At 38.8% G+C, this 27,171-nt stretch overlaps 1 protein-coding gene across 5 annotated transcripts in view; it reads right to left on the bottom strand.

Annotated features, from left to right (window-relative positions):
• Nucleotides 1–27,171, bottom strand: part of LOC149558498 (ureide permease 4-like) — a 224,754-nt gene that overhangs the window by 28,471 nt on the left and 169,112 nt on the right. For all 5 annotated transcript variants that reach the window (XM_089832729.1, XM_089832728.1, XM_089832726.1 and 2 more), the window contains one exon: nt 1,823–1,893. In XM_089832729.1, coding sequence (XP_089688855.1) covers nt 1,823–1,893 — 71 coding nt within the window. The remainder of the gene's footprint in view (nt 1–1,822; nt 1,894–27,171) is intronic.

Raw genomic sequence — 27,171 nt, 5'->3', positions numbered from 1 at the left:
TGTTCACATCTCTTTTCATAGTTGTCACAATTCCAACAACTAGCACTATTGAATTACAATGAAGTGTAAACTTGAGCAGTTAATTACAACCCAATTGCTGGATTAACCTCCAATATTAACAATATTCTAAGTTGTTGGTTTGGATTTGGTTCCAAGTTCAAAGTTTGAGAACCAATTCGAAAGTTCGTCAAAATTTTGGAAAGGGGTTTGGGGTTGTTATTAATAAGATTGCAATCAGAATTGCTGCATTAACTTAATTTTCTTGAGGACAAAATATTGTCTATGAATAGCAAAAACTTCTTGCGATGACAGATGGATAGAGAAAAATCACCACAAAAATTTTCAATCCTGAAACTAAGAGAACATTTGGGTTGAGCTCAATTGCCAAGGGAAAAGGATGGTGCACCATTCTCTTGAGTCTATAATATCCCCCTACCTGTAATATTATTATTATATTGTCTATGAAAAGCAAAAACTTCTTGCAATGACAAATGGATAGAGAAGAATCAGCACAAAAATCTCCAATCCTGAAACTACGAGAATATTTGGGTTGAGCTCAATTGCCAAGGGAAAAGGATGGTGTACCATTCTCTTGAGTCTATAATGTCCCCCTAACTGTAATATGATTATTATTATCTGGCTAATAAATAGATAAATGAATTTCATTATTCATTCATATGTGAATAAGAAGATTAATAAATGAATTTCATTACTTGATGAATAAAACAAATATGTTGATCATTAATAACTAAATTTTGTTATTTGATGAATAAACAAATAAATTCCATTATTTAATGGCTAAACCAATTAATATGGCAACATTAATAATGAATTAAGAACAATATACTTTAACCTTGCGGATGAATGCCACACGATTATTAATATTGACCATTCTGATTGGGCAAGAAAGTCTTCATCCATGGTGACGATAATTGAAATTAAAATTAGAACGGCCTGATAACCAAGCAAATAAAGGACAAGGCAGATAATTAACTCATCAAATCACGGCGCCTGACTTTCAAATGAGTTGCAAAACCGGCAGTCACATCCTTTTTACCGTTGAGGATATATGTTTGCACAAGATTTATTCAACAGAACCTTTCATTCAGCTTTGAAATCAATCTATTGTTTGAGATTCAATGAGCTAGTAAACAGAAGATCTGTGTTCAACATTGCTAACACTTATTCTGTTTTCTTAATCAGTAACTTTGCATCCTTTTAAGGATTGCTACCTTTGATCTTGCATTGTCAAATCAATCCTATTCTAAATACTGATTCATTGATCTCTGTATTAACCATTGAAAAGTATTTGTTTCTAATTCATATTGGTAATTAGTTGCATTATAGAAAACTTCCTTGTGAAATAAGCACTTTGCAAATCCTGAGCTTTTACCTTCAAGATCAGCAGGATAGGTCCAGATTACTCTCAACATTTTATTTACATACCCCTGTGTGCATAAAGTAGCAATCTAATTCATCTACCCTGACAAACTCGAAAAAAGGATTTCGTCACACAATGTTCTAAATTGAGTTATCTTGAAGTGAACAAACAAAAACATTCACAGAAAATGAAGATAATACAAAACCCTGCCTATACATGGAAGGATAATAAAAAAATTGATATCAAAAAATCTTCAAAACTAGGGAATATAGTGATTAGATAAAACAAAGTAAGTTATAATCCAAGAGAATGAAACATAATCTTAAATACAATATTTTATTACATATGAAGAAAAATAGCACAAGAAAGTTGTATTTAATTCTCGAAAACTAATTGCAAGCACCATTACTGAATTTAACAAATAAAGATTAATTTACTCACAGTTATGAACAAGCAAGTCAGACAAGGACGAGTCTCCATCGCTATATATTTCATCTTGGCTTTCCAAGGATCTAAGATAGCAGCATAACAAAACTTAGTTAAATGAAAATTAGAAAATTTTATCTTTTGAAATCCTTCAACCTTTTAGAAATACTAAATAAGAACCAAAAATGGAAAATGAACCATTTCAAAAGCATGAACAAAATTTCATTTTCTTAATTTGTAAACATTTCAATGACAATTGTCAAAAAGAAAGTATATAGAATTTTAAGGAACTGTTTCCAAGACAACTAAAATCTTAAAGATAGAAGAATATCAAGCCTTTTCATAATAAAATGTGTTCAAATATCACTCTCACAAAAATTAGCTTAAACAAATCTTCATTAATTGTGTACTTGAGAAGCACATCTTTTATAAAGAAAACAAAGCACAAAAACTCTTCTCAATAACTCACATAAAACATATATACTTAAACATAGAGTGAAATATGATGTAAATTTTCTACAAATTCTGTTATAAATCAGACTTAAATTATACCTTCTAGTTTTATGCTTGCTGTAGATAATCTTCAGTATACAGACTTGAGTGAATTGATAAATATAATTTTGGAAATGCTTTTATTTTCTGCAAGTCATCTTAGGGCAGTTTTGATCAAAGAGCAGACTTATTATTTTTGTGTGTCCTTAAACTTCAACCACAACCTATATAAATACATCAACCAAAGGGCAAGTCCTGTAATGACCCTGCTCAAATCTGATTGAAAACTTCTGATTGAAGGCTCAAGAAATTTTGTCAAACAACTCACATGCAAGGGTCATATGACTGATATAATATTTCAGTTTGCTTTAATGACTCTTCTTCAATTTGCATAAATGAGAATCTTTTGCAAGAAGACTCAAAATTGACTACACAATGACCTAACATGAATGTGCAACTTATTTTGACATTATTCAATGCATATATATGGCTAAAAACTACTTGCAATATGCTGTCACAACAAATAGTAATTATGACAAACACTTTGGATGCAACCTATGATGGCGTTAATGCACTTATAGCCAAGTGGTATTAACACAAACACTGGGTATGCAAAATTATAACATTATTTATGCCAAAAAGAGAACCTACAGCCAATTGACATTTTGTCAAACAATTGGTATGCAAACTAATAAGCTGATCATGAATGATAAACACATATTCAATTACAACTATATCAGACCTGCAACTTATGTCTCCTTTATTGCACATAAAATGTCAACTATAATGCTCGTATGAAATGGCCAAGACTCTTGGCTTACATCCGCAAGAATAATGTTTAAATTTGTTACAAACTTTCACCTACAGCCATACCTTCTAATAGGCATCTAAATGATAAGAAAAAATGCATGGAATATCCAAAGGAACCTGATTGTAGATGGCTGTAATAATTTTCTTTGCTTTTTTCGGATTGCTTTTTTGGACTACTTTTTTTGGACTGCTTTTTTCAGACTGCTTTTTCGGACTACTTTTTCGAATTGTGTTTTGTACTCAAATATTTTTTCTCAATGTAGCACAAATAGAAGACTGAAGTATCTTCCTCCCAGCTGCAATAATTCAAGTGATATTTCACACCCTCAAAATTGCGTACCAATTGAGAGTTTTCGTTCTCAATGGCCAATTGTGACTACTGTAGAAACCCTAGGCTCCACAATGCACATCAACAAACATCAATATCAACAAAAAATCTGCCTTGTGAGAATGAAGCCCAGGATGCCTATTTATTCTTTTTCCTCCACTTTCTCCAAAAACTTCTAGAACATTAATTTATTTATTAAGTGACTTTATAAAATATTTTATAATTCAAGTCACTTTATTAAATTAATTAAATATAAAGTTACCTTTTAATATTTGTTTATTTGATAACTTTATAAATAATTAACTTAATACCACTTATTTATTTAATTAAAATAATTAATTAGTCATCCTCATAAAATATTCATTATTTTGGACAACTTAATTAATTAAATTAATTAAATCAAATTACCTCCAAAAAAGGGACATGACAGTCCGCCCCCCCTGAAATTCCTTGTCTCCAAGCAATCTTAGCAACAAGTACCATTCTCCTCCACCTGGATCACAAGTGAAAACCTGTGTAATATCCCAATCCTCACCATACTCCCGTGAAGAAATCATCAGCATCAACAGTACAAAAATCAGCAATTAAAAAACTGCACTCAACACCCAAACAACTAACATCACTGACAAAATCATCTGAAGACCAACTGTAGATGCCGATAGAAAAAACCACTCTGCAGAACTCAAACCAACTGAAACATCAACTCTATCAAAACTCAAATCCCTGTCTAATTGACACTCGCACCCAACTGCACTGTGGATATGACAATAGCCATAGGTACCTAAGTCACTGCCACCAAATCCAATCTCTGATAAACTGTCCTGGGTGTGTCGATACTGCAGGCTATGTAACTTGCAACTACCAATTCTATTTGCAAAAGATGGTGCCAATCCATCCCATAATGGATGGTAAGAAACTAGAGCCGATCTACACTTGCGTGAAATCAAGTCTTCTATCTCTAGGTCAAAAGAAAAATGATGAGTGTACCCCACCGTATAATGCTGGTAGGAACCCCCAAACTCTGCTACTGGCTCACCATCACTGAACTGGGAATCAACAGATGGCTCCAATCTCTGACTCCGAGTGACTGTAGGCTGTATAGGACCCTGTGCAATCCACTCAACAAACCCCACCTCAAAATCCCTGTGAGGTAGCATAGTAGAAAGGATCACTATAATCTCCCCAACCAATCTGCAAATAACACTAGTACCTCGGATGAGAACACCTTCTGACACTTTATGCGAGTCCAGACGAACACGTGCACTATCCAGCAAATACTCCATGAATGGTTCAATGCAGTAAAAATTATACGAGGAAGCATCAACATACTCCCCTGCACACCACAACTGATCCCTCTGTAAAGGTGGCACGACCAACTGTACCACACTGTCATCTGTGTGAGAAGAATCAATCTGGAGACTCGACTCCACTGGTATCCCAAACTCATTAGGACCAAGTACTTCCAAATCCTGAACATGTGTCAGCCCCAACAACATGTTCCTCAGTAACAACTGCAGGAGTGTACTCACCACCAACCACCTCAATATACAAATGAACTGGTTCTGGGGCTGGTTTAGACCGCAAATGCTCCAACTCCATGGTCACCTCCTTTAACTAAAACTGCGACTCCTATAGCTCTCGCTGTGTGTCCTCCAAAGCCTCAGTAGTCACTATGAGCTCCTGGGTAAGCTCACTCATCTCCTCCTCACGATCCAAGAGTGCCTCATAGGCTATACTCCCCCACTCAACTAGGTAATCACGGTCGGCTACCAATTGTAAGTAATCCTGTCTCAAAACCCTGACAGCTTCACGCAAGGCATGAATCTCTGCCAAAGAAAACTAACCACCGCTGGACTCATCTCTCATAGAAGCACCCCAACTAGTAACGGCAAACAACTGACGAGCGGTATCAAAATGCTCAAGAGCAATAGTGATATCTCTCTCGCCAACTCTCAACTGGCCGATCACATGGTGACTCTGCACTACGGGCCTCCTATGAACCGTCTCGAATACGTTGTCCACACTATGAGAGAAAGTTGAACCAAATGAACTCCCCTCAAGATCACCAACGCTCAGTGTACTTACATCTGAGTACACCTCCACACCCTGAACGCAAGTATCGGACTCATCCTCATCTAACTCCGAAGAAGCTGTTGCTGAAACTATCTAATCATCACAATCTCCAGCTCTCTCATCCTCTACAACTAACTGAGAGTCCAGATCCTGACAAATATCATCAGGCGTCACTGACAAAGTAACTCCCTCAACGGACAAGGTAGCCTTGGCTGAAACAAACTCTTGCCACTCAGACTCTACCTCATCCTCATTCATCTTTAGCTGGTTCCTCAAACTGTGTAAACCATGCGGAGTATCTCTAGCTTCATCCTTGAAGTCCTCCTGAAATATTGTGTGCCCAACATCTTCCTCCAAGCTGGTCTGATTTTTGTCCTCCCTAGATTCGGCTATATGTTGGTCACCAACTGCTGCAAACTCCTTGTAAAGGTTTCTAGATACCTCACTTGTAGAGACCTCTTGTTCCTCCTCTTTGTTCTGTGATGTAGTCCTCTTAAATATGGAAGCCATCAATTCATTCATCATTTTCTGACTTTCATCCAACCTTTTTATATTTTGTTTAAGCTTCTTCATATCCTTGTCCCACTGCTTCTGGGTACTTGAAGCAAACATGATTAACTAACTGATTCAATGTCCAATCTACCCAACAGGATGGCAAGTCAATAGCTCTGATACCATTGTAATGACCCTGCTCAAATCTGATTGAAAACTTCTAATTGAAGGCTCAAGAAATTTTGTCAAACAACTCACATGCAAAGGTCATATGACTGATATAGTATTTTAGTTTGCTTTAATGACTCTTCTTCAATTTGCATCAATGAGAATCTTTTGCAAAAAGACTCAAAATTGACTACACAATGACCTAACATGAATGTGCAACTTATTTTGACAATATTCAATGCATATATATAACTAAAAATTACTTGCAATATGCTGTCACAACAAATAATAATTATGACAAACACTTTGGATGCAACCTATGATGGCTTTAATGCACTTATAGCCAAGTGGTATTAACACAAACACTGGGTATGCAAAATTATAACATTATTTATGCCAAAAAGAGAACTTATAGCCAATTGACATTTTGTCAAACAATTGGTATGCAAACTAATAAGCTGATCATGAATGATAAACACATATTCAATTACAACTATATCAGACCTGCAACTTATGTCCCCTTTATTGCACATAAAATGTCAACTATAATGCCAGTATGAAATGGCCAAGACTCTTGGCTTACATCCACAAGAATAATGCTTAAATTTGTTACAAACTTTCACCTACAGCCATACCTTCTAATAGGCATCTAAATGATAAGAAAAAATGCATGGAATATCCAAAGGAACCTGATTGTAGATGGCTGTAATAATTTTTCTTGCTTTTTCGGATTGCTTTTTTTGGACTGCTTTTTCGGACTGCGTTTTGTACTCAAATATTTTTTCTCGATGTAGCACAAATAGAAGACTGAAGTATCTTCCTCCTAGCTGCAATAATTCAAGTGATATTTCACACCCTCAAAATTGCGTACCAATTGAGAGTTTTCGTTTTCAATGGCCAATTGTGACTACTGTAGAAACCCTAGGCTCCACAATGCACATCAACAAACATCAATATCAACAACAAGAAATCTGCCTTGTGAGAATGAAGCCCAGGATGCCTATTTATTCTTTTTCCTTCACTTTCTCCAAAAACTTCTAGAACAATAATTTATTTATTAAGTGACTTTATAAAATATTTTATAATTCAAGTCACTTTATTAAATTAATTAAATACAAAGTTGCCTTTTAATATCTGTTTATTTGATAACTTTATAAATAATTAACTTAATACCACTTATTTATTTAATTAAAATAATTAATTAGTCATCCTCATAAAATATTCATTATTTTGGACAACTTAATTAATTAAATTAATTAAATCAAATTACCTCCAAAAAAGGGACATGACAAGTCCCTCCAAGGGACATGACCCTTCCTAGGTCGGCCCACTTTGCATTCTCATAATTGGTGATCTAAGAAGGTAATGGTTTGTAGACAAACTTAACTAAGATTTAGTTAAGTTAATACTTAAACACAGTTATCTCAAGGAGCCACCAATCATGCCTAGACAAGGAGCAATAGGCCTTCATAAGGCATTTCATGCAAGATAATACTTGTGCAATCTGCACAATCAGACCGGTATGGTGATCAAAGTTACAGATTTAACACAGGATTCTAAAGGTTTTATTATCTGTGCATTGGTAGAGAACTTCACACATCTGAGGACTAATTTGAAACTATTCAGAAAATTGTTCCAGAGAAAAAAACCAGTGCAAGGAACATACCCCATACCACCAATGTTTTGCTAGGTGAGGGAGGAGGAATTTGTTGAAGTGTGAAATATTTACCTTCTTAGATATAAAATGTATGATGGTGATTTCCAAAGACAGTTATCATAAATTCATAATAATTATTGGTTAGCGGCTAGCTACCGTATCCACCATCCAGATGGCTTTGCATGATGATTATATAATCCACAATGCATATGTGTTCAAAAATCAAATTTAATTGAAAATGCTTCCTCTTGAAATTTTTGACTCATTTGATACAATTTGTGATTTTGATACATACAAGATCGCTTATCATACAAACCTTGATGTCATCGGTAGATTTTGCATTCTGTAGCCGAGTGGGTTATGCCGTAGGAGATTTTGTATTTTGTAACTGACGGGTAGATTAGGATTATTATGTAGCCGATGGACCCCTTCGGGAAGGTTCAGCAGAAAGTATTTATACCCCATCTAGGTACATTGTAAATCATCTTATCTGATCTTATTCTCTGGATGTAATCTATTGGCATATGCGAATAAAGGAGTACTGTTGTTGCTGTTCAGGTTCATTGTCTGTGTGTGCATTACTCAATTAACCTATGCGGTAAACATTTAGCACCGTTGCCTTATGAACCTGGAAGGAGGGAAGAATGAAGCTTAATGCCAAATCAGCTTAACAAGGATCGAAATAAGATAAAAGGGAAAGATGGCATACGTATTGCACAAAAAGATTAATTTTGGCACAGCAAGCCAAACGCAGAAGGAGGTTCCAGAAGATTGCTGACGAACACAGAACTGCGGAGGAATTGTTAGAGGAGACTCGACAGTAGGTGGAGTTGGTGAAAGAAGCAAGGGAGGAGTTTTTGAATTTGTATTCGCTGAGGGAAGAGAATAGACTTGCACAGCTCGGAGTGCCGGGGGAACACGAGCATGGAGCGAACTCTTTATCCGCGATACACTTCGAGAAGGGACAAAATCAAAAGATCCTTCTTCACCAAGGTTCGTAGCTATTGGGACTGTCGATGTGGGAGAGCAGACCACCGGTGTGGGAGAACAGTCCGCCGGTGTGGGAGAATAGTCCGCCGATGTGGGAGTACAGACCACTGGTGTGGGATTGCAGATCGTCGGTGTGGGAGTGCAAAGCCACGTTGTGGGAGTGAACAGCACCAGTGTTGCAGGACCGTACAACACCTGTGCACAAAATCCAGTAGTGATGCCAGGACCAAAGGAAAAGTTGCCGAAATTTGATGGTGATGGTACGACCAATCCAATCTGACACTGTAAAACATGCAAAATGATTTGGAGGGCAAATAGCATAACAGATACAAACGAATAGGTCCGACAATTTTCAGCAAACCTACAGGGTGTTGTAATTGATTGGTTCGCTGATGCAGATCCCCAAAACTTAACCACTTGGGATAACCTCAAGAAGGAATTTATGGCAGAATTTCAACTACTCCGCAACGACCACAAAATTGTAGCAGAGATATACAATACAAGGGAAAAATGAAACAGTCCGAGTCTATGCTAGGAAGTTGAAGGACTTGATCAACAAAATGGAGAATAAGCCAGCTGACGGATTATAGAAAAGGTGGTTCATTGAAGGCCTACACCCGAAATTGCAAAAGAAAATGAAGATCGTGCCACTGTCGTCATACACTAAAGCGTACAACTAGGCACTGAACCTAGAAAGTGAGCAAAAGACGAAAAAGAAGAAGAGTAGCTCCTCTGAGTTGGACAATGATGCATCCTCCGAAGAAGAAAGCAACGATGATGAAAGCAACAGCAAGAAGGTTCGAGCCCTCCAGAAGGACATGATTCGTATGATGAAGGAATTTAAGAACATGCAGAAAGAACCAAAGGGCAACAAGCTATGGTGTACAGAGGGTAAGACAGAAGGTCACACCAAAGGGTCCTGTCCGAAGAACCAATTCTGCAATATTTGTCAGATCATGGGACATTCCACAAAAGAATGCCCCTTCAACATGAAAGTCAGAGGCCCTCAATAGGCGTTCTTGGCACAGGAGGCTTCTGCATCTGGAGGGAGCGGGAATACAAGTACGGAGGGTGCCACGTCCAGAGGATACAAGAATAATAGACACGGGCAAAACAGCAACAATGTGAACAATAACAATAATAATGGCAGGAGGAGTTGAATTCAGTATGATGCGAACAAACGGCCGATTGTTCAATGCTAAGCTTGTAATTTGTGGGGTCACTTTGCTTGGGAGTGCACAACAACAAGCACACCAAAATTGTTATGCAGATGGTGCAGACTAGGCAATCATGAAGATGCCAAGTGTCCAAAATTCGAAGTAAACTTGATCACTGTCGACACGAATGAAGAGGAGGTTCTCGCAATTACGTAGAGGCAAGCAAAAGTGTACCCCGACCTAGCAGAAGAAAAGAGGAAACTGGGGGAAGTGCGGGCGGAGATTGAAAAGGCATTGCAGGTAGAGACCTCTCAACTGAAAGACACCACCGGCACCTCAACAAGGAACGCTGTGGAACAAAACATCGTACGGCAAATTTTACAAACAGAGGTATAGGTCAAGATAAATGATTTGCTTCTTACAATGCCTCAACTCAAATCGGCAATCACAAATATTGCGCCAACAACAAGAGAACCAGGAAAAGTGAAGGAAATTACCGCCGATGGAGAAGACCCAATGTTGTTGGCACTTGCATCCGGATAGCATCTAGCGGTCGTCGAGATGGGGATTCTCGGAAGTGTGCTGACGGACACAATTGTCGACAGCGGGTCCAGCATGAACATCTTACCCGAGGATACCTGGAGGAAGTTGGGACAATCGACGCCATGGCCGCCCACATTTCAGCTACTGACAGCAGACCAACATGGCATAAAACCTCTCGGGGTTCTAATGGCGCAACCGGTAACAATTGCCACACAGCCTTTCTTGGTTGACTTTGTCGTCATCCCACTGAAAAGAAAAGGATACGATGCCATTATGGGCCACGAATGGCTTATTGAAGCCAGAGTTAAACACGATTGGAAGAGAAACACTTTATCACTGGAAAGCAAAGGGAGAAAATTCGTCATTGATTTGCACACTCAGATGGTGGGAGAAGAAGCTTTGTCATCGGATTTCAAAGAGGAAGATGAAGGGAGGCAGCGTATGGAACCAAATTAGGAGGGAGTCTTGAGGTTGGAAGGAGGATCAACGGATGATGATTTCGATTCGGTCAACGGTCTCTACCATTGACAAATAGAGAATTGCGAGTTGTTCCAGAGCTGCAATGTACTAACAATTCAAGAAGGTCCGAAGGGAGATGAATTCCCAAGAGAATTCACCAAGATAAAGGAGGGGGATACCCCATTGGATGTCACACCTGCCCATACATTCAGTGAGGGGGAAACAATCAAGTATAATGAAGCCACACTGCAAACTATGAATTTGGGAGATGAAGTTGAATCAAGAAACATATTGGTGGGAGATAACTGGGATCCAATATTGAAAGCAGCAACATTCAAGATATTCTTGGAATATAAGGATGTATTTGCATGGACATACAAGGATCTGAAGGGAATACCTCCGAAGTTGTGTGTGCACCGCATCCCACTAGTCAAAGGAGCAATGTCGATACGGAAGCAACCCTACAGAATGAATAAGAACTATGCAGCACGAGTTATAGAGGAAATCAACCGGATGTTGGAAGCCGGAATTATTTTCAAGGTGCAGACAAGTGAATGGGTGTCACCTATGGTTATCTCACTGAAGGACAACAACCAAATCTGGATTTGTGTGGACTTCAAATGTCTTAATGTAGTTACAATCAAGGATCCCTTTCTGATTCCATTTACAAACAGCATCCTGGAGGAGGTCGCCGGACATGAAATTTACTCCTTTATGGACGGGTTCTCCGAATAGAATCAAATCTCTATAGCGGAGGACAAATTGAAGACAACGTTTGTCATCGAAGATGGGGTGTATGCATACAACTGGATGCCATTCGGCTTATCCAATGCGCCTACCACCTTCCAGCGGATTATATTGCACATCATTGACAAGATGTCCGTGAGAAACTTCAAAGCATTCCTCGACGATTGGTCTGTATTCAGTGCGGAGGACAGACATCCGGCAACACTCGGTGAATGTATGGAAAGATGTCGCAAGGCACGGCTAGTGTTAAACCCCAGGAAGTGTAGATTCATGGTTTTGCAGGTAAGATTGCTCGGACACATTGTTTGTAAGGAAGGATTGAAGACCGACCCGAACAAGGCGAGTCATCTTGGAAATGTAGCCATCCACTAATGTGACGAAGGTAAAGCAAAAAGTTTATCAAAAATTTTGCCAAGGTGTCATACTCGCTGGATAGGTTAACTTGCAAAGGAGAATCATTCAGATGAGACAAAGAGCAGGATGAGGCATTTGAAGGGTTGAAGGTACGACTCGCTACGGCACCCATCTTGGCGTATCCCGATTGGAATAAGGAGTTTCATGTCCATGTCGATGCCTCCAACTATGCGAGATCGGAGCAACCCTGGTGCAGACAAGTATCCACGGGTTGGATCACTTGATATACTTTGCTAGCTAACTGTTATCAAAAGCAGAGCATACCTACAGTACGACCAAACAGGAAGCATTGGGAATGGTCTACGCCGTGCAGAAATTCCGTCACTACTTGTTGGCCACACCGTTCATCTTCTATGTGGATCATCAGGCCTTGTTGTACATGATCAATAAACCTGTCATTCAAGGAAGGATCAACAGATGGCTACTTCTGTTGCAAGAATTTACCTTCAAAATCATTGTAAGGCCAGGGAAGAAACATGTAGTGCTGACAACCTGTCGAGGATCAAAACAAAGGAACCAACGGATGGTGTGAATGACGACTTCCCTAACGCATAGCTGTTTCAGATTGCAGTACTACCAAAATGGTACGGGAGCATTGGGGAATACCTGTCGACAAGACAGTTTCCAAGTGGAATGCCACCAAAGGAAAGGCACAAGTTGATAATCAGCAGCCGTACGTTCCAGTTGATCAACAGATTACTCTACAAAATGGGGCCAGATCATATTCTTCGACGGTGTGTGTTAGAAGAAGAGATACCATGAGTGTTAAAAGAAGTACATGAGGGTCCCATAGGACACATGGGACCTGACACCACGGTGTAGAAGATATTGCTAGTAGGACTCTAGTGGCCGACAGTGCACAAAGATGCACGGGAATGGGTCGTCGGGTGTGACACTTGCCAACCGGCTGGGAAGTCGCTGAAGAGAGACTTCATGCCACTTAACCCCTCCCATGCACAGGAACTCTTTGAATGGTGGGGATTCGATTTCATTGGACCCTTAAAGGTGAGTAGGACTAGACGGTGCCGGTACATTATTGTCGCCACGGAGTACCTGACCAAGTGGGTGGAGGCACGCGCACTACCGAATAACTCAATCGTCAGCACAACCAAGTTTATTTATGAGCAGATCATTACCAGGTATGGAATTCCACTACAGTTAACAAGTGATAGGGGTGGACATTTTGTTAATCATGTCATCCGACTGCTCACCACCGAATTCAAGATTTGTCATTCATTATCAAGCCCGTATTACCCGAGAGTGAACGAACAGGCCAAGGCTACAAATAAAATCCTGGTATCAATTATCTGCAAATCCTGTGCGGTGGAAGGTGCAGATTGGGAGGAAAAGTTACCCTTCACCCTTTAGGCTTATCACATGGTGTACAAGGTGACAACAGGGCACACGCCATTCCAATTAATGTTCGGACAGGAGGCACTGGTACTAGCGGAATTCATGATTTCGAGCCTGCGAATAGCATTGGCAAATAAGCAAGGGGACATGGAAAGCTTAAGGGAGTGGCTGCAAAACCTGAATAAGCTGGAAGAGAAGCGATTGTTGGCGCAGTGAGCCACAGAGGTGATACAGAACAGACGTAAGGCGTGGCGTGATAAGCATCTCAAACTCAACAAGTTTCAGCCAGGGCAATTGGTACTCAAGTACGACGATCGGAATGAAATTAAACCAGGGAAGTTTAAGGTTAGATGGGTTGGGCCATACTAGATCTGGGAGGTCAACGATAATGGAGCGATAAGATTGGGGACCTTGGACGGGCAAGAGGTGCCTCAGGCGGTCAATGGATCCAAATTGAAAATATATCGTGCCAGGAAGACTCTGTCGCCGTCGCAGAATGGCTAGATGACTCCCTCATCGTTGCCGGATGGTGATGCCTGGAAGCAAAATTGAGGTGTTGTATATTACCCAAAAAAAAAAAAAGTGAGTGTACCCACGGACTGCTGCTCCATGGGCAAGCTGTTCCGCAGACACCTGCCCAACGGGCGTCATCTCACAAGTGGCCCTGTGGGTATCCCCATTCCTACGGGTTGATGTCCCCGCGGACTTTTCTCTTTCCCGCGGATGTGTTTTCGCGTCCGTGGAGCTTCCTTATTTCCACGAACCTCCCATTTTATTTTCTCCCGCAAACTTCGTCTCTTTCCGCACATGGTGTCTCGTCTTCCACGGGGTGCCTTGTCTTCCACGAGGTGTCTCGCCTTCCGCAAGGTCCTTTGTCTTGTCTTCCGCAGGTGTTACCTTCTTGCCAGTCAGTACCTTCCCGTGAAGTGTCCTCCCGCAACCGTTTTCCTCCATCTTTCCGCGAGTATCTCCTATATGTTCCGCGACCAGCGTTCGCATCTTTCCATAGACTTTTTTTCATGACCTTTCACAGATGCTCAATCATGCTAGATATTGGTCGAATCACTTTGCTTGATTATAGATTTTGCTTTATAACATTCATGCCCTAACTGTACAGTATAGCATCAGCAGTTAGACTCTTCTATCATTGGCAAAGTTTGTATGCTTCCATCAATTGATTGCTTCAAGCCCTCATCTATGAAGCTATTCGAATAGCTGTTACTTGTGTTTCCTCCCCTATGGGTGTTTTCTTTCCACTAGGCGTGCTCTATGTTCCTGTGAACATTTTTTCAAGGCCACGGACTCCTTTCATGACCTTCCGTGGATAACTGATCACCAAGCAGTAGGCAAAATTTGCAGCAAGTAGAATGTATTGCCCGCGGACTCCACATAGATGCTGTGGGACACCATAAATTTATACCTACGGCTGGTCGGTTGAAGGAGAACTGGCAGGAAAGGGAAGGGGCATAGGAAAGGGAAAGTTTTGAGACAGATTTCTCCACGGGAAGGAACCCTATATTATATAAGGAGGAAGAAGCCGTTATTGCATGGAATCGACAGGCAAACGGAAACAGTGTAGAAGAATGCAAGGGTTTTGGTGTCTGGAATCCGAGTTGCAGGGCCATCTGCTTTCAGCAGCAAGAAACGGAAAGTAAGGGAAAAACTCACACATCTTACTATGCAATTTGAGGGACTCAATGGCAGAAAATGCGGGAAGTGGTGGTAGGAAACTCCGGATGCCAACCTAGTTAAGTAAATTTTGATGCGGGCACAGGTGCATTGGGCCATCTAGCTTCCAGTTTTTTCCATCTGATTATTTGAATCAGTTTTGCAGACCATGATAGAAGCATATAATCGACACAATAGAACGAGCACATTTTTGAACAAAAAGCATCCGATGACAGTTTCTTTTAAGCCTACGGATTTCACAAGGGTTTTTGGCATTCCTCGTCCTAGCAGTAAGAAGGTGGAAATCAAGAATCACAAGCTCTCTCAAGAATGGAAGGAACACTGGATTCGATTAGTGGCCTGCGATCTTACACCGGAGGAGATGGAGTCAGTAATAAAGGGGTCTAAATGTAGGGGACTTCGGTGGGATCTTATTCGGGAAGGCCACTGGAGGTGCATTATGGACGTTATCAAGAGCAAGCTGACAGGGGCAACCCGGGCTTCAGATATAGCTTTGCCGCAGATAGTATTCATGAATGGCATAATGAACAACACGGTATATGATTGGGCTACAGTTCTTGCTGACAGGATGGAGGAGTTCATGACACTCCAGCACCACACATTCTTTATGCCGCATCATGCAATTGGCTTATTTTTGGAGGCAGCGGTTAATCAAATACCAATGGACGATTTTGAAGCACCACTTCAAGGAAAGTTGGCACAGGGAGAACCTCCGATATTTTATTGGAGACATCTGGACGCGAGTGGGACAATAGTGGGACAAAAGAAGGTATTTCGGGGATTGTAGGCAGCTCATGGGGACACTAACAGCAGACGAGAGGAGATTTCGGAGAGTAGCGGGGTGGAGTACGAGGAAGAGAGAACTTCCGCAAAAGTTGGCAGCGAACCAACAAATAGTGAGCCCACATTTTTCACCCTGCCACAGTTGTCAACTTTGATGCACTTGTCCACTCCCACGTCACACATTCCTTCTTTTGGTCAACGTCATGCACTGGTAGTGACGACCACACCGGTGGTAGCAGATGTCCCATGGGCAGTGGCTGAGGGTGTCCCATCAGTGACAGATGTTGTTGCACCAACAACCACTCCAGGTGTTACTTTGTCCACGGCAGTGGCTGAGGGTGTCCCATCAGTGACAGATGTTGTTGCACCAACAACCACTCCAGGTGTTACTTTGTCCACGGCAGTGGCGGATGTTCCAATTGCACCAACGCAGCCAGTCCCATAGAGGGTAGAGTTGCCAGTGCTAGAGCATGAGCCCTAGGTTCGCTTGGATGTGATTGACTGTGATGCAGTCGTCACCATTTCGTTTTCCTTGTTAGCAGCCACCGAGCTAGTACAGCAGAAGGAGAGTATGGAGCCCGCACAGTTAAAGAAACTGAAGGTGATGGATAGAGCCAGTGCTTTCTTGAGACAGCAGTTCTGACTCATCCTTGCCGAGGTTGGTCCGTCCATCTAGTCCTCCGAGCACCTAGGAGTATCAGCTACAGTATCAGAGCCTCAAGAGGTGGGGGTGCCATAGGCCGAGGTTGCGCCAAAAGCAAAGGAGGCTGCACTGGATGTGGGCATGGTTCCCGCAAATGAGGAAGAGAATAGTGATGCGGAATGGACAATGGAGGATTTTGCAGAGGAGGATTATGAGTCGGAGGAGGATAGGTGCAAGGACTATCTCAGGACTATGAAAGCTGCGATTCAGAAGGGACACAATGTGGCATTGCAGGCTATGACTCGGCGGAGAGAGTGGCATTTGGTTCGAGCTTACATCAGGGGGATTTGTCCACAGCGGTTCCATTCATGTTTTGAGGAGAGGGGTTGGTCAGTGGTTGAGACACCAGAGATGTTGGCAGATTGGGCCACCGAGCCGGAGTTGGGACCCCGCAACACTCCACTGGAGAAGTTGGCGCATGAGATTGTGGGACTGTATAAGGAGGTTTATTATGCTCACAAGAGCGCGGAGGTGGACAGGGCAGCGGACAGGATTGTAGTCGAGAGATTTCTGGTGGTTGAGAGGGAGGCTAGAGAGAAGTTAGCGGTGGATTTGGCCAGTCAACAGGCAGCATGGGCAGCTGAGCGAGCAGCTTTGTTGAGGGATAAGGAAGCGGCTGTGTGGGATAAGGATGCAGCAGAATAGGAGTTGCAGTTAGCCAGGACACAGGCTATGGATGCGGCGCTTCTTCTGAAGGAGGCCGTAGAGGTTAATTCATGGATACAGAAGGATTTGAGCATCCGGATGAAGCAGGTCTATGAGTTGCATCGACAACAGCATTCTTCAGGGGCACCACCTTCTCTCTAGTATTTTTTGTTTTGTTGTATGTGGGTTGTCTCCTAATTTGTTAGTCGTCAGGAGATGACTTTTCTTTTTGGGGGGGGGGGATGATGTCATCGGTAGATTTTGCATTCTGTAGCCGATTGGGTTATGCCGTCGAAGATTTTGTATTTTGTAGCCAACGAGTAGATTAGGATTATTATATAGCCGATGGACCCCTTCGAGAAGGTTCGGCGAAAAGTATTTATACCCTGTCTAGGTACATTGTAAATCATCTTATCTGATCTTATGCTCTGGATGTAATTTGTTGGCATATGCGAATAAAGGAGTATTGTTGTTGCTGTTCGGGTTCATTGTCTGTGTGTGCATTACTCAATTAACCTATGCGGTACACTTGAAAATTCGCTAAAGTTATTTTGATTCTCACCCTGCATTACAAAACATATTTATAAAGATTTATAAGCAAGATGGACAACTTGAAAATTCACTTAAGTTATTTTGACTCACCCCACCTTACACAACATCTTTATAAAGATTTATAAGCAAGATGGGAATATCAAATGTCACTGAGAATAATATAATCAGAATCGCAAGAATATTGAATACTCAATAGAAAGCAACATAACAATGGACATATTGAATGCCAAGTTCCTCAAACTACCGGGGGATGGAACAGTCATAATAAACAGGCAGGAGAAACAATACAAACATGCATGGACCTATGACAATAGCACTAATCCTACCTTCCACATAGAGTTGATAGAATATCCCAAAAGCACAATTAGTTTGCGGAACCCAGTAAAGCAGCCAAGAAGATAGAGCACCAAGGACCAAGGATATTCTTCAATTCTAGCAGAAATTCTGATATAGAGGAAGTTAGATCAAATGAGGGTGTTTCAGCTATTTCCCCTCCATCAGAATTATAGTTGGATCATATACAACTCAACATAGAAATACTGCAGCACACAGTGCAAGATACTAATGAAAAGTTATCAGATATTGTCAATTGGCTGGAGAGGCGCAGATAGATACAGTGAGAGAAGAAGTTTTTAAATGGTTTTCCATATGTTTTGTATATCAGCCATGTTAATTATATCAATCATGTTTTGTATATCAGCGAGGGTTTGTATTTCAGTCCTTATACAGAACCGTACATGGTAGAGTCCTGAGGAATTTAAGAGTATATGCCCGGCAAGAAATAGCATTGTCTTTATCAAAATGTATAACATTGTCAACAAGTTGCAACTTGTCACCTCCTGTATAGCTGCAATATAGACTATATACAGCAGCCTGTTATGCTCCAGTCCAGTAGATAGATACAGTTACTTTTTGAGTAAGTTGTTATTGCTCTGATTATGCCATATGGGCCAATCTGTCATATGATTATGTAATGCAGTTTACAGACTATATAAGAAAATTAAAAGAACTCCAACAATATGCAAGCATGATAATTACTAGAGTAACGAGAATCGCGCTGAAATCGCGTGAATCGCCGATTCAGCGATCAGATTCATGCACCCCGATTTTTTTGGAGTCGGAAATTGTGATCGGCGATTTCATCGGGTGAATCGCCTGAATCGCATGTATTGGCGATTCACTCAAAAAATCGCCTGAATCGCCGTTAGAAATCGCCAAAAATCAGCTGGCAACAGCATGCATGTTTAGTTGGAAATAATAAAAAAATCACTTATGTGTTTTGCTTTCTTTTTTACCTTTCCTCTTTGTTATAACCCTAAAGGACCTTCTAATTGTTATAACCCCGCGAGGGCGCTGCCCCTCGACCCCGCTGGGGGCGTTGCCCCCTAGACCCCCAGTCGCTGCGGTTATCAGTCGTGGGAAGTCTCACCAGTTGATGAGACTTGAAGCTGTTGCAGGCATGGAGTGTCTGTGGTGGAGAGAACAATAGAGCAAGCCTTTCGAGAGGGGTGATATGCTTTGAAGCACTTGGAGTAGGTGTTGGATGTGAAGCTGTCTTATAAAAACTCTTTGCCCCATGTGGTAAACACAAACTTCCATGTTTATATATGTTTAGTTTCAACTTCTATTTGATGATGTTATAGTGTGTTTAAGTTATATTCAATAAAGGGTGCATGAAATAAGTCTTAAATTGTTAAAATCTCTACATTTAAAGGGTTTTTTCAAATTTGCCGATTCATCGCCGATTCACCGGCGATTCACCCCCGATTCACGATTCGATTCGGCCGTGCCGATTCCGATACGATTCCGATTCTCGTTACTTTGATAATTACCATTGATTGATAAAACCTAATGCAAAATAGAAGTTGTATAATTTATAAATCTATTGCAGGAAAATAAACAAAAAGCTATAATTGATTCATATGTTACCCGTTCCAGCAAGAATGCCCACTGTGCCCGTCTGGGTTCATCATGAGTTCAAGTCCAGGTTTGGGCCCCTTACCAGTTCACTTCTGGAATGTCTTTGGTACATCACAAGGCAACCCAATGACAAGAATAAGGAATGCATTGAATTGAATGATGATGCCTAGATACCTAAATTACCGATGCTGGTTCTGATGCTAATGCACGGATACAAAATTTTTTTTGGAGGGACTTTGGATGCGTTTGGGTATGTTAGGATATATGTATGCAAAGAAATGCAAGAAATATACAAAAATAAACCATTCCATAGCATGATGCTTCACCATTGATAGTTTAATTTCAAACTTCACTAACACAAAGTGACAAATATATAAATTGAAAAAACTAATTAGTAAATTTTAAAATACTCAAATTCAAGATTCCAATGCAATTTAAATTACAAAATCAAAATTTAGTTCATGATTCAATGTTAATTAATAATCAATCAAGACTCAAGACTCAAGATTCACAAATCAAATTCAGTCATTCAAAATCATAAGGATTCTCAAAAAAATCCACATTCTCATCATCATCAATTGAAATGCTAAAGTTGGCACCTAAAAGACCTTTTGGCTGCACGTGCTCTCTAGATGGGCTTGGGTGCTTCCTTGGCTCCAAGGAAGCACATCCTGGGCCTGTGGGTTCTTGCTGGATGTGCTGCAGCGCATCCACCAAGAACCCACAGTCCCAGGATGCGCTTCCTAGGATAATCCGTGCAGCATCCTAACGTACCCAAGCATCCGGATGCATCAGAACCAGCATCTGGCCATTTCAGTAGAGAATCAGTATCTAAGCTAGATAACGATGTTTTTTATCTACTGTCCAGGTATCGGTCCAATCCATTTCAGCAAATCATTCGCTCCCTGCTCACCAAATCGTTGTCTCTCCACTGTTCCATCATACTCTGTAACTTTGGATAGTGTAACTTACTATTTTATAATTTATTATATATAATATAAATTGTTATATTTATATTGTAATGCTTTTAATACGTTTTTTTTTTAACCCTTTTTATTGATATTTTCTTTTTTTATTCTACATAATAAATAGTTTTTAAAAATATGTTTCATTCAATATTATTTGTAAAATTAAATTACATAGAAGTATATATTTAAGATTTATTAATGCATTATTAAATATAAGTATACATAATATATTATAATTATATTTAATATAATTTTCTTTTAAAATTTATATTTTAGAGCCTATATAAATACCCACTCCAAGGGAATAAATAATTACCATTCATTTGTACCTGCATCTGCACCCAAATGAGCAACTTATGTTACTTATAATCAAAGAATAATTGAATGCATAAAATGCAAGTTTCACCACAAAATCTTATTTTTCTAATCTTAAAACTAAAACCTTGTGCCCTTCAATCAAGATGTAAATTAAGTTTTATACAATCTATGACTTAATTCTCACATCTCTCTAATGGTGAGAGACATGACGTGAGGTTACATGTGTAATAGAGCTCAAGAGGACGAATGAGACAATGGAGCTATTTTTTATGGTTGTCATCCGATGTGGCATTCAAATTTTAGGATTTCATAAAATGCTGTAAGAACATGCGTTTACCTCGTCACGAGATGCGCTCATTTTATTTTTGGCAAGAGTTATAGATCTTAGATGCATGCCATTTGATGACTTAAAATCTACTGTATCGCCAAGGGAAACTCACATTTTAGCTGTGGAACAGTGTTCTAGTTGTGCACAGACTGCCAAATTCTCTACTTTATGGAACCACGTACATGAAATCTGACGCTTTTTTTATGGTCTTTTGGGATCTTTCTTTGGGAGCATGAATTTCTCACCATGCTTCTCAATATTATTGTTAGAAGTTCCTATTTATAAGTAGGAGGTATTTTCCACAAGTCAAATTGTCATATCACTTTCAAAATTCAATTGTGTAGGTTTTGAGTCAAACCATTGACCCTTATTTTTGACTTTTTCTATAACCCCGATTTTCCAAAATGGTGATAAAGTCAATAATCACGCACAGAAGACACAATATGTTAAGGTGTTTTATTTTAAAACCATCACCAGATGTTTTAAAATCTTAGAAGTACAACATGTTTCCAGATATTGGATAATGTAATGTCCCCATTTTAGTAGTTGACCAAGTGTGTGTGCGTTAGCCTTGTTCTACATGGTCTCGAGGGCTAACGAAGGGTTTAAAGGGATCCTAGAGTGTTTTGGCCTAGTCATTTCCAGTTTGGGCCAAAACGAAGTTGATTTACTCAGTTTCAGGCATACTTACTATTTTTAGTAAGTCGAAAGGACACAGTGTAGGTCAATTTTGGTGATTGGATTCGATACTCCTCGGTGAGAGCTTTCCGATGAGCTATCACTCGCATTATTCGAAGTCTGATTGCTAATACATTTTAATGCCTGAAGTTTTATTAAAGTAACGTCTAATTTAATTGTAAAATATTAAAGTGCTACTTTAATATTTATTTTATGGTGATGTGTACCCAAGGGAGACATAAGGGGTATTTTAATATATGTTTTATATATTACACATCTTTTATCCCACATTGCCCATATGAGTTGAGCGGACCCTTGGAAATAGAATAAAAGGAAGCATTTGTGGCTTCATTAGGCAGGTTGAATATGAGAAGAAATTGGTGTGTGAGTTGCAGCTCCATTCTTGGCATTTGAGGACGTCTATCCTCTCTTGTAACATTCTAGACGTCATTCCTTTGGGGTTTGGCCTTTGGAATTCTTTGTTATTGGCTTCATTATCAGGCAGTTTAGTTGCATTTCCGGCTACAGGCAGATTTGGTATTTTGCTCATATCTTCTTCATTACTTGTCCGACGCTTATGCCGCTTTGAGGGAATGGTATTACGAAGGTAGTGGACTAATTGAAGGACAAAGTATTGTAGCAGCAAGTTCGAAAGCATGGGCTGGAGTATTATGTCAATACTGCTGAAGTAATTAGTGAGTTGTTAAATCTGCCATGTATTTGGTTTTATGAATTCTGAAAATAACATTTTATTAGCAGCAGTTCATTTCCACTTTGCATATTATTGTAGTTTCTTTCTTGTTTATGTTGTATGATACCAATTCCATGCACAAAACACAACAAACAAATAAACGTTTGATTTCCGGAGTTATAAGAGGTTTAAAACATTAAACGGAGAAATAAGAGGTTGCATGCAAACTGTTTGACAAAATTCCTTTCAACAAATTGGTTAAGTTTTTTGGGACATCCAGGGGTGCCCATTACAGATAACTGTAACCTGCATAAGTAAATAGGTACTATGATATTGCTATCAATATTGATTGTGTAGCTCTTGAGTCAAAAATCATAGAAGTGCAACATGTTTCCAAATACTAGGTAACATTAACCTACATAAGTAAATAGGTACTGTGATTCATAAGTAGTGGTTCACAAGATCCCATCTCTCATGATAATGATAATGATTGTTACATCCCAATTTTAAAATACTCCTTTATATTGTTTGTTGCAATTTCCAGTTCATCGAGGACGATGAACCCCAAGGGGAATGGTATGTTACATCCCAATTTTTGACCTAGCTTGAAATATAGATGTTGAGGTTCACATAAAGTTAGTTGGCAATTTAATTTGATATAATCTGGCAAAATGGTAAAATAGTCGTTATGATTTCAAGTGAAGATGACATGTTAGTTAATCATTAATTGCGAATTCATGAAATTAAGATGAAAGGTTAACTAATATGATTATTTATAATTTATAATTTAATTACAGAGAAATTCCTTGCAGGGAGAATGTTGAAGGGGGGTGGAAGCATTGTCAGAAAAGAATTAGGTAGGGCATCACCATCATTGGACAAACAACATTGGACAGACAGGTAGAGGACCTAGCGATTTGAAATAGGATGCATCTCTAAAACTGCACGAGTTGTTAATAATTAATTTAATTAATTAAGTTTAAATATAAACGTATTCTAAAAGGATTTTAAATTATCTTTCATCATATTATTTTTTTAATAATAGTTTATATATATGTACATTTGGAAATAAAAATGTTTTGGCATCTTTATATTTTAATATTTTAATAAAACGATGTTTTAAAGTACTTATAAGATTTTAATAATTTTCGAATTATAAGAATATTTGAGTTATTTTCCAATTACAACCTTTCAACTCTATTATGTCTAATTTAATATTCTTTAATAATCTAACTGGCATAATTAATCGATTTAACTCTTGACAAATTGAATTATATAATTTTTCAACTTTGTTTCTTTTTAAAAAAATTTGATTTGATGGGTATTCAAATAGTTTTTCTTGATAACTGGTGGTAGTTGAAGAGTCTCGGCCAACCTTTTAAAGATGCTATGAATCGTATTGGAGACCGATCTTTTCTCCACTCTTTCCTTCATCGCTTATCTGCTACAAATTATACCAGGTCGAGTCAGACGTCCTCAAGAGAATAAACAACCATTATTCATAGTCCCGATTTTCCATTCTTTCCTAAACTCCACCGGCAGTAGGAAGTCTGAGGAAAATACCTTCAGTGTGTGATCAGGAGTTTCGAGTTGTGGAAGGAAGAGCTGTTTCACAGGTCATGTATCATTTATTATCTCTGTTAAGATTTAACTCGACTGTAGTCGGCTTTTTCTTTTAAATTGCTGAGCGGTATACCAAAGAAGCAAGGCAGATCTATTTTCATGGATTGCAATGACTGTTGTTAGTCAGTATTAATAGGCAGAGATTTAATGCATTTTTCATGAACATATTCATTCTTAAAACCATAATCACCCATAGTCAGCTTTTTATGCAGTCTTTCCTATAGGAAAACGTATAGAATTTTACATACGTCTTGGGAAATTATTATTTCTTTTTGAATCATTAATCTATATATATGACCCAACAAATTTCATTACTAGTTGGTCTTTTCATTTCCAGAATTGTCTAATCATTTGTAGAATGATTTGATTCTTGCTGTGACCAAAAACCAGAAGAAGATATCCATAGTAATTCTTTCCAATAACAAAATCATTATAAACTGTTGTTGATCAGTCAATCTCTTTAGTCTTAATTGCTATTCAAATCAAATAATTGGATTAATATTTGAATGGATAATCACTTTGAATTTTTCTTGAGGAGTTTATCTCTTGATAGCATTTACTATAGGATTTGGAATTAGTAACCAAAACAGAGATGAGTTACATAAAACTGAGTAACAAGGAATTCACCAGGCTGTGAGCCAGAATAACGTGAAAAAGGTACAATACAAATCAAAAGGGTTAATTGTTCAGGCATGCAAGAGTCACCGGCCTGATGGCCTGATTATGGTGAAGAGGTGTTTATGAACCTATGAAAAAGAAAAGCAAGAAAGAAATCAATAACCTTTACAATCATACATAAACAAACTAATATATATAGCTCATGCGTATTCCTGTTATGGGATCTCCTCCTATCAAGTTTTATGGTGTGTTATAAATCACGATGCCCAGTGGATGGAATGATGTTCCCTGTCAATTCCAGGTAGGGACGGCCATTCTCGTTTGAGATCGTGTGGGGATATATTGTGGTCCAAGGTTGGGTGGTTAAACCGCTAACAATGTTTCACCTCTCTCAAGATGTTGGACATGCGTCAGACAGAGATAAGCCATGCATTTAATTGTTTATCGAAAACAGGTATTATATTTTTAATTATGAGGAGGTAAGATTAAATTGAAGTATTTTATTGTTATCATCATTTTACTTTCATATATATGAATAATGATTATAAGTATATTTTCTAATCTTAAGTTACTATCATAGATAAGCAATCGGAAGGAAAAGAAATCCGAAGCCCTAATTGATTGTGTGACAGCTGGAACCTTAAATGAATCTGTGGTATTGGAAGCCCTAAGTGAGATAGCGGTATCAGAAGCCCTAAATGAACTGAAGGTAAACAAAGCCCTAATTGATACAGTGGTATGTGATGCCCTAATTTAAAATAATAGAAGTATTTAATTTGATTTTTAAGATAGTGGTTTTTAGATGATAGATGTCATATGAAATTGTTATAATGTATCTGTGGACTAACCCGGGTGGTTGCAAAAGCATCCCTGGTTTGATTCGAACTCAGTTATCTGAGGTGTGGTTTTCAATTTCTGTAGTAATTTCATTTGATGGTAATTCAGATTTTTAGTTAAGAAATTTTGTTTTATTGTTTTTAACAATAAATCTTATTCACATGAACATAAATGATATAACAGTCTTACTATGAAACGAAATAGTAACTGTATTCCTTGAGTATGTTGAATGTTAAATTAGAAATAATAGAGTTGAAAGGTTGTAATTGGAAAATAACTCAAATATTCTTATAATTCGAAAATTATTAAAATCTTATAAGTACTTTAAAACATCATTTTATTAAATTATTAAAATATAAAGATGTCAAAACATTTTTACTTTCAAATGTACATATATATAAACTATTATTGAAAAAAATAATATGATGAAAGATAATTTAAAATCCTTTCTGAATACGTTTATATTTAAACTTAATTAATTAAATTAATTATTAACAACTCATGCAGTTCCAGAGATGCGTCCTATTTCAAATCACTAGGTCCTCTACTTGTCTGTCCAATGATGGTGATGCCCTGCCTAATTCTTTTTTGACAATGCTTCCACCCCCCTTCGACATTCTCCCTGCAAGGAATTTCTCTGTAATTAAATTATAAATTATAAATAATCATATCAGTTAACCTTTCATCTTAATGTCATGAATTCGCAATTAACGATTAACTAACATGTCATCTTCACTTGAAATCATAACGACCATTTTACCATTTCACCAGATTATATCAAATTAAACTGCCAACTGACTTCATGTGAACCTCAACGTCTATATTTCAAGCTAGGTCAAAAATTGGGATGTAACAGTGATGCTCATAAAGGTGAAGCACTAGGACTTTCAAGGAGGTCACCCATCCCAATACTACTCCATCACAAGAATACTTAACCATGGACTTGTTGTGAGAACTTTCTCATACTTATCAATTAATGAGCTAAAGGATCTCTATAATGAAAGGTTTATAAGGCACAACATTTGTTGAAGGTTTTGCAAATGGAGTTCCTAACCAAACGGGCTTAACCTCGGAGGAAACTCCATGGTTAAGCATGCTTGAGCTAGAGTAGTACTGGGATGGGTGACACCTTAGGAAGTCCTAGTGCTTCACCTTTGTGACATAACCTAGATGCAATGAGTACTAAGTGTTCCATTTATTCTCACAAGAGATAGATTCTTGTAAATCACTACTAATGAAACAAGGCTCAATAAGTTTGATTCAAAAACTAAACTGTTGAATACTAATATCAATATCATAGTACCTATTTGCTTGTGTAGGCTAAGTTA

Source organism: Cupressus sempervirens, chromosome 5, assembly GCF_028749045.1.
Source record: "Cupressus sempervirens isolate cs-2001-9-10 chromosome 5, ASM2874904v1, whole genome shotgun sequence".
Lineage (NCBI taxonomy): Eukaryota > Viridiplantae > Streptophyta > Pinopsida > Cupressales > Cupressaceae > Cupressus > Cupressus sempervirens.
Note: the sequence above shows the minus strand (reverse complement) of the source record. Positions and strands in the feature narration are given on the sequence as shown.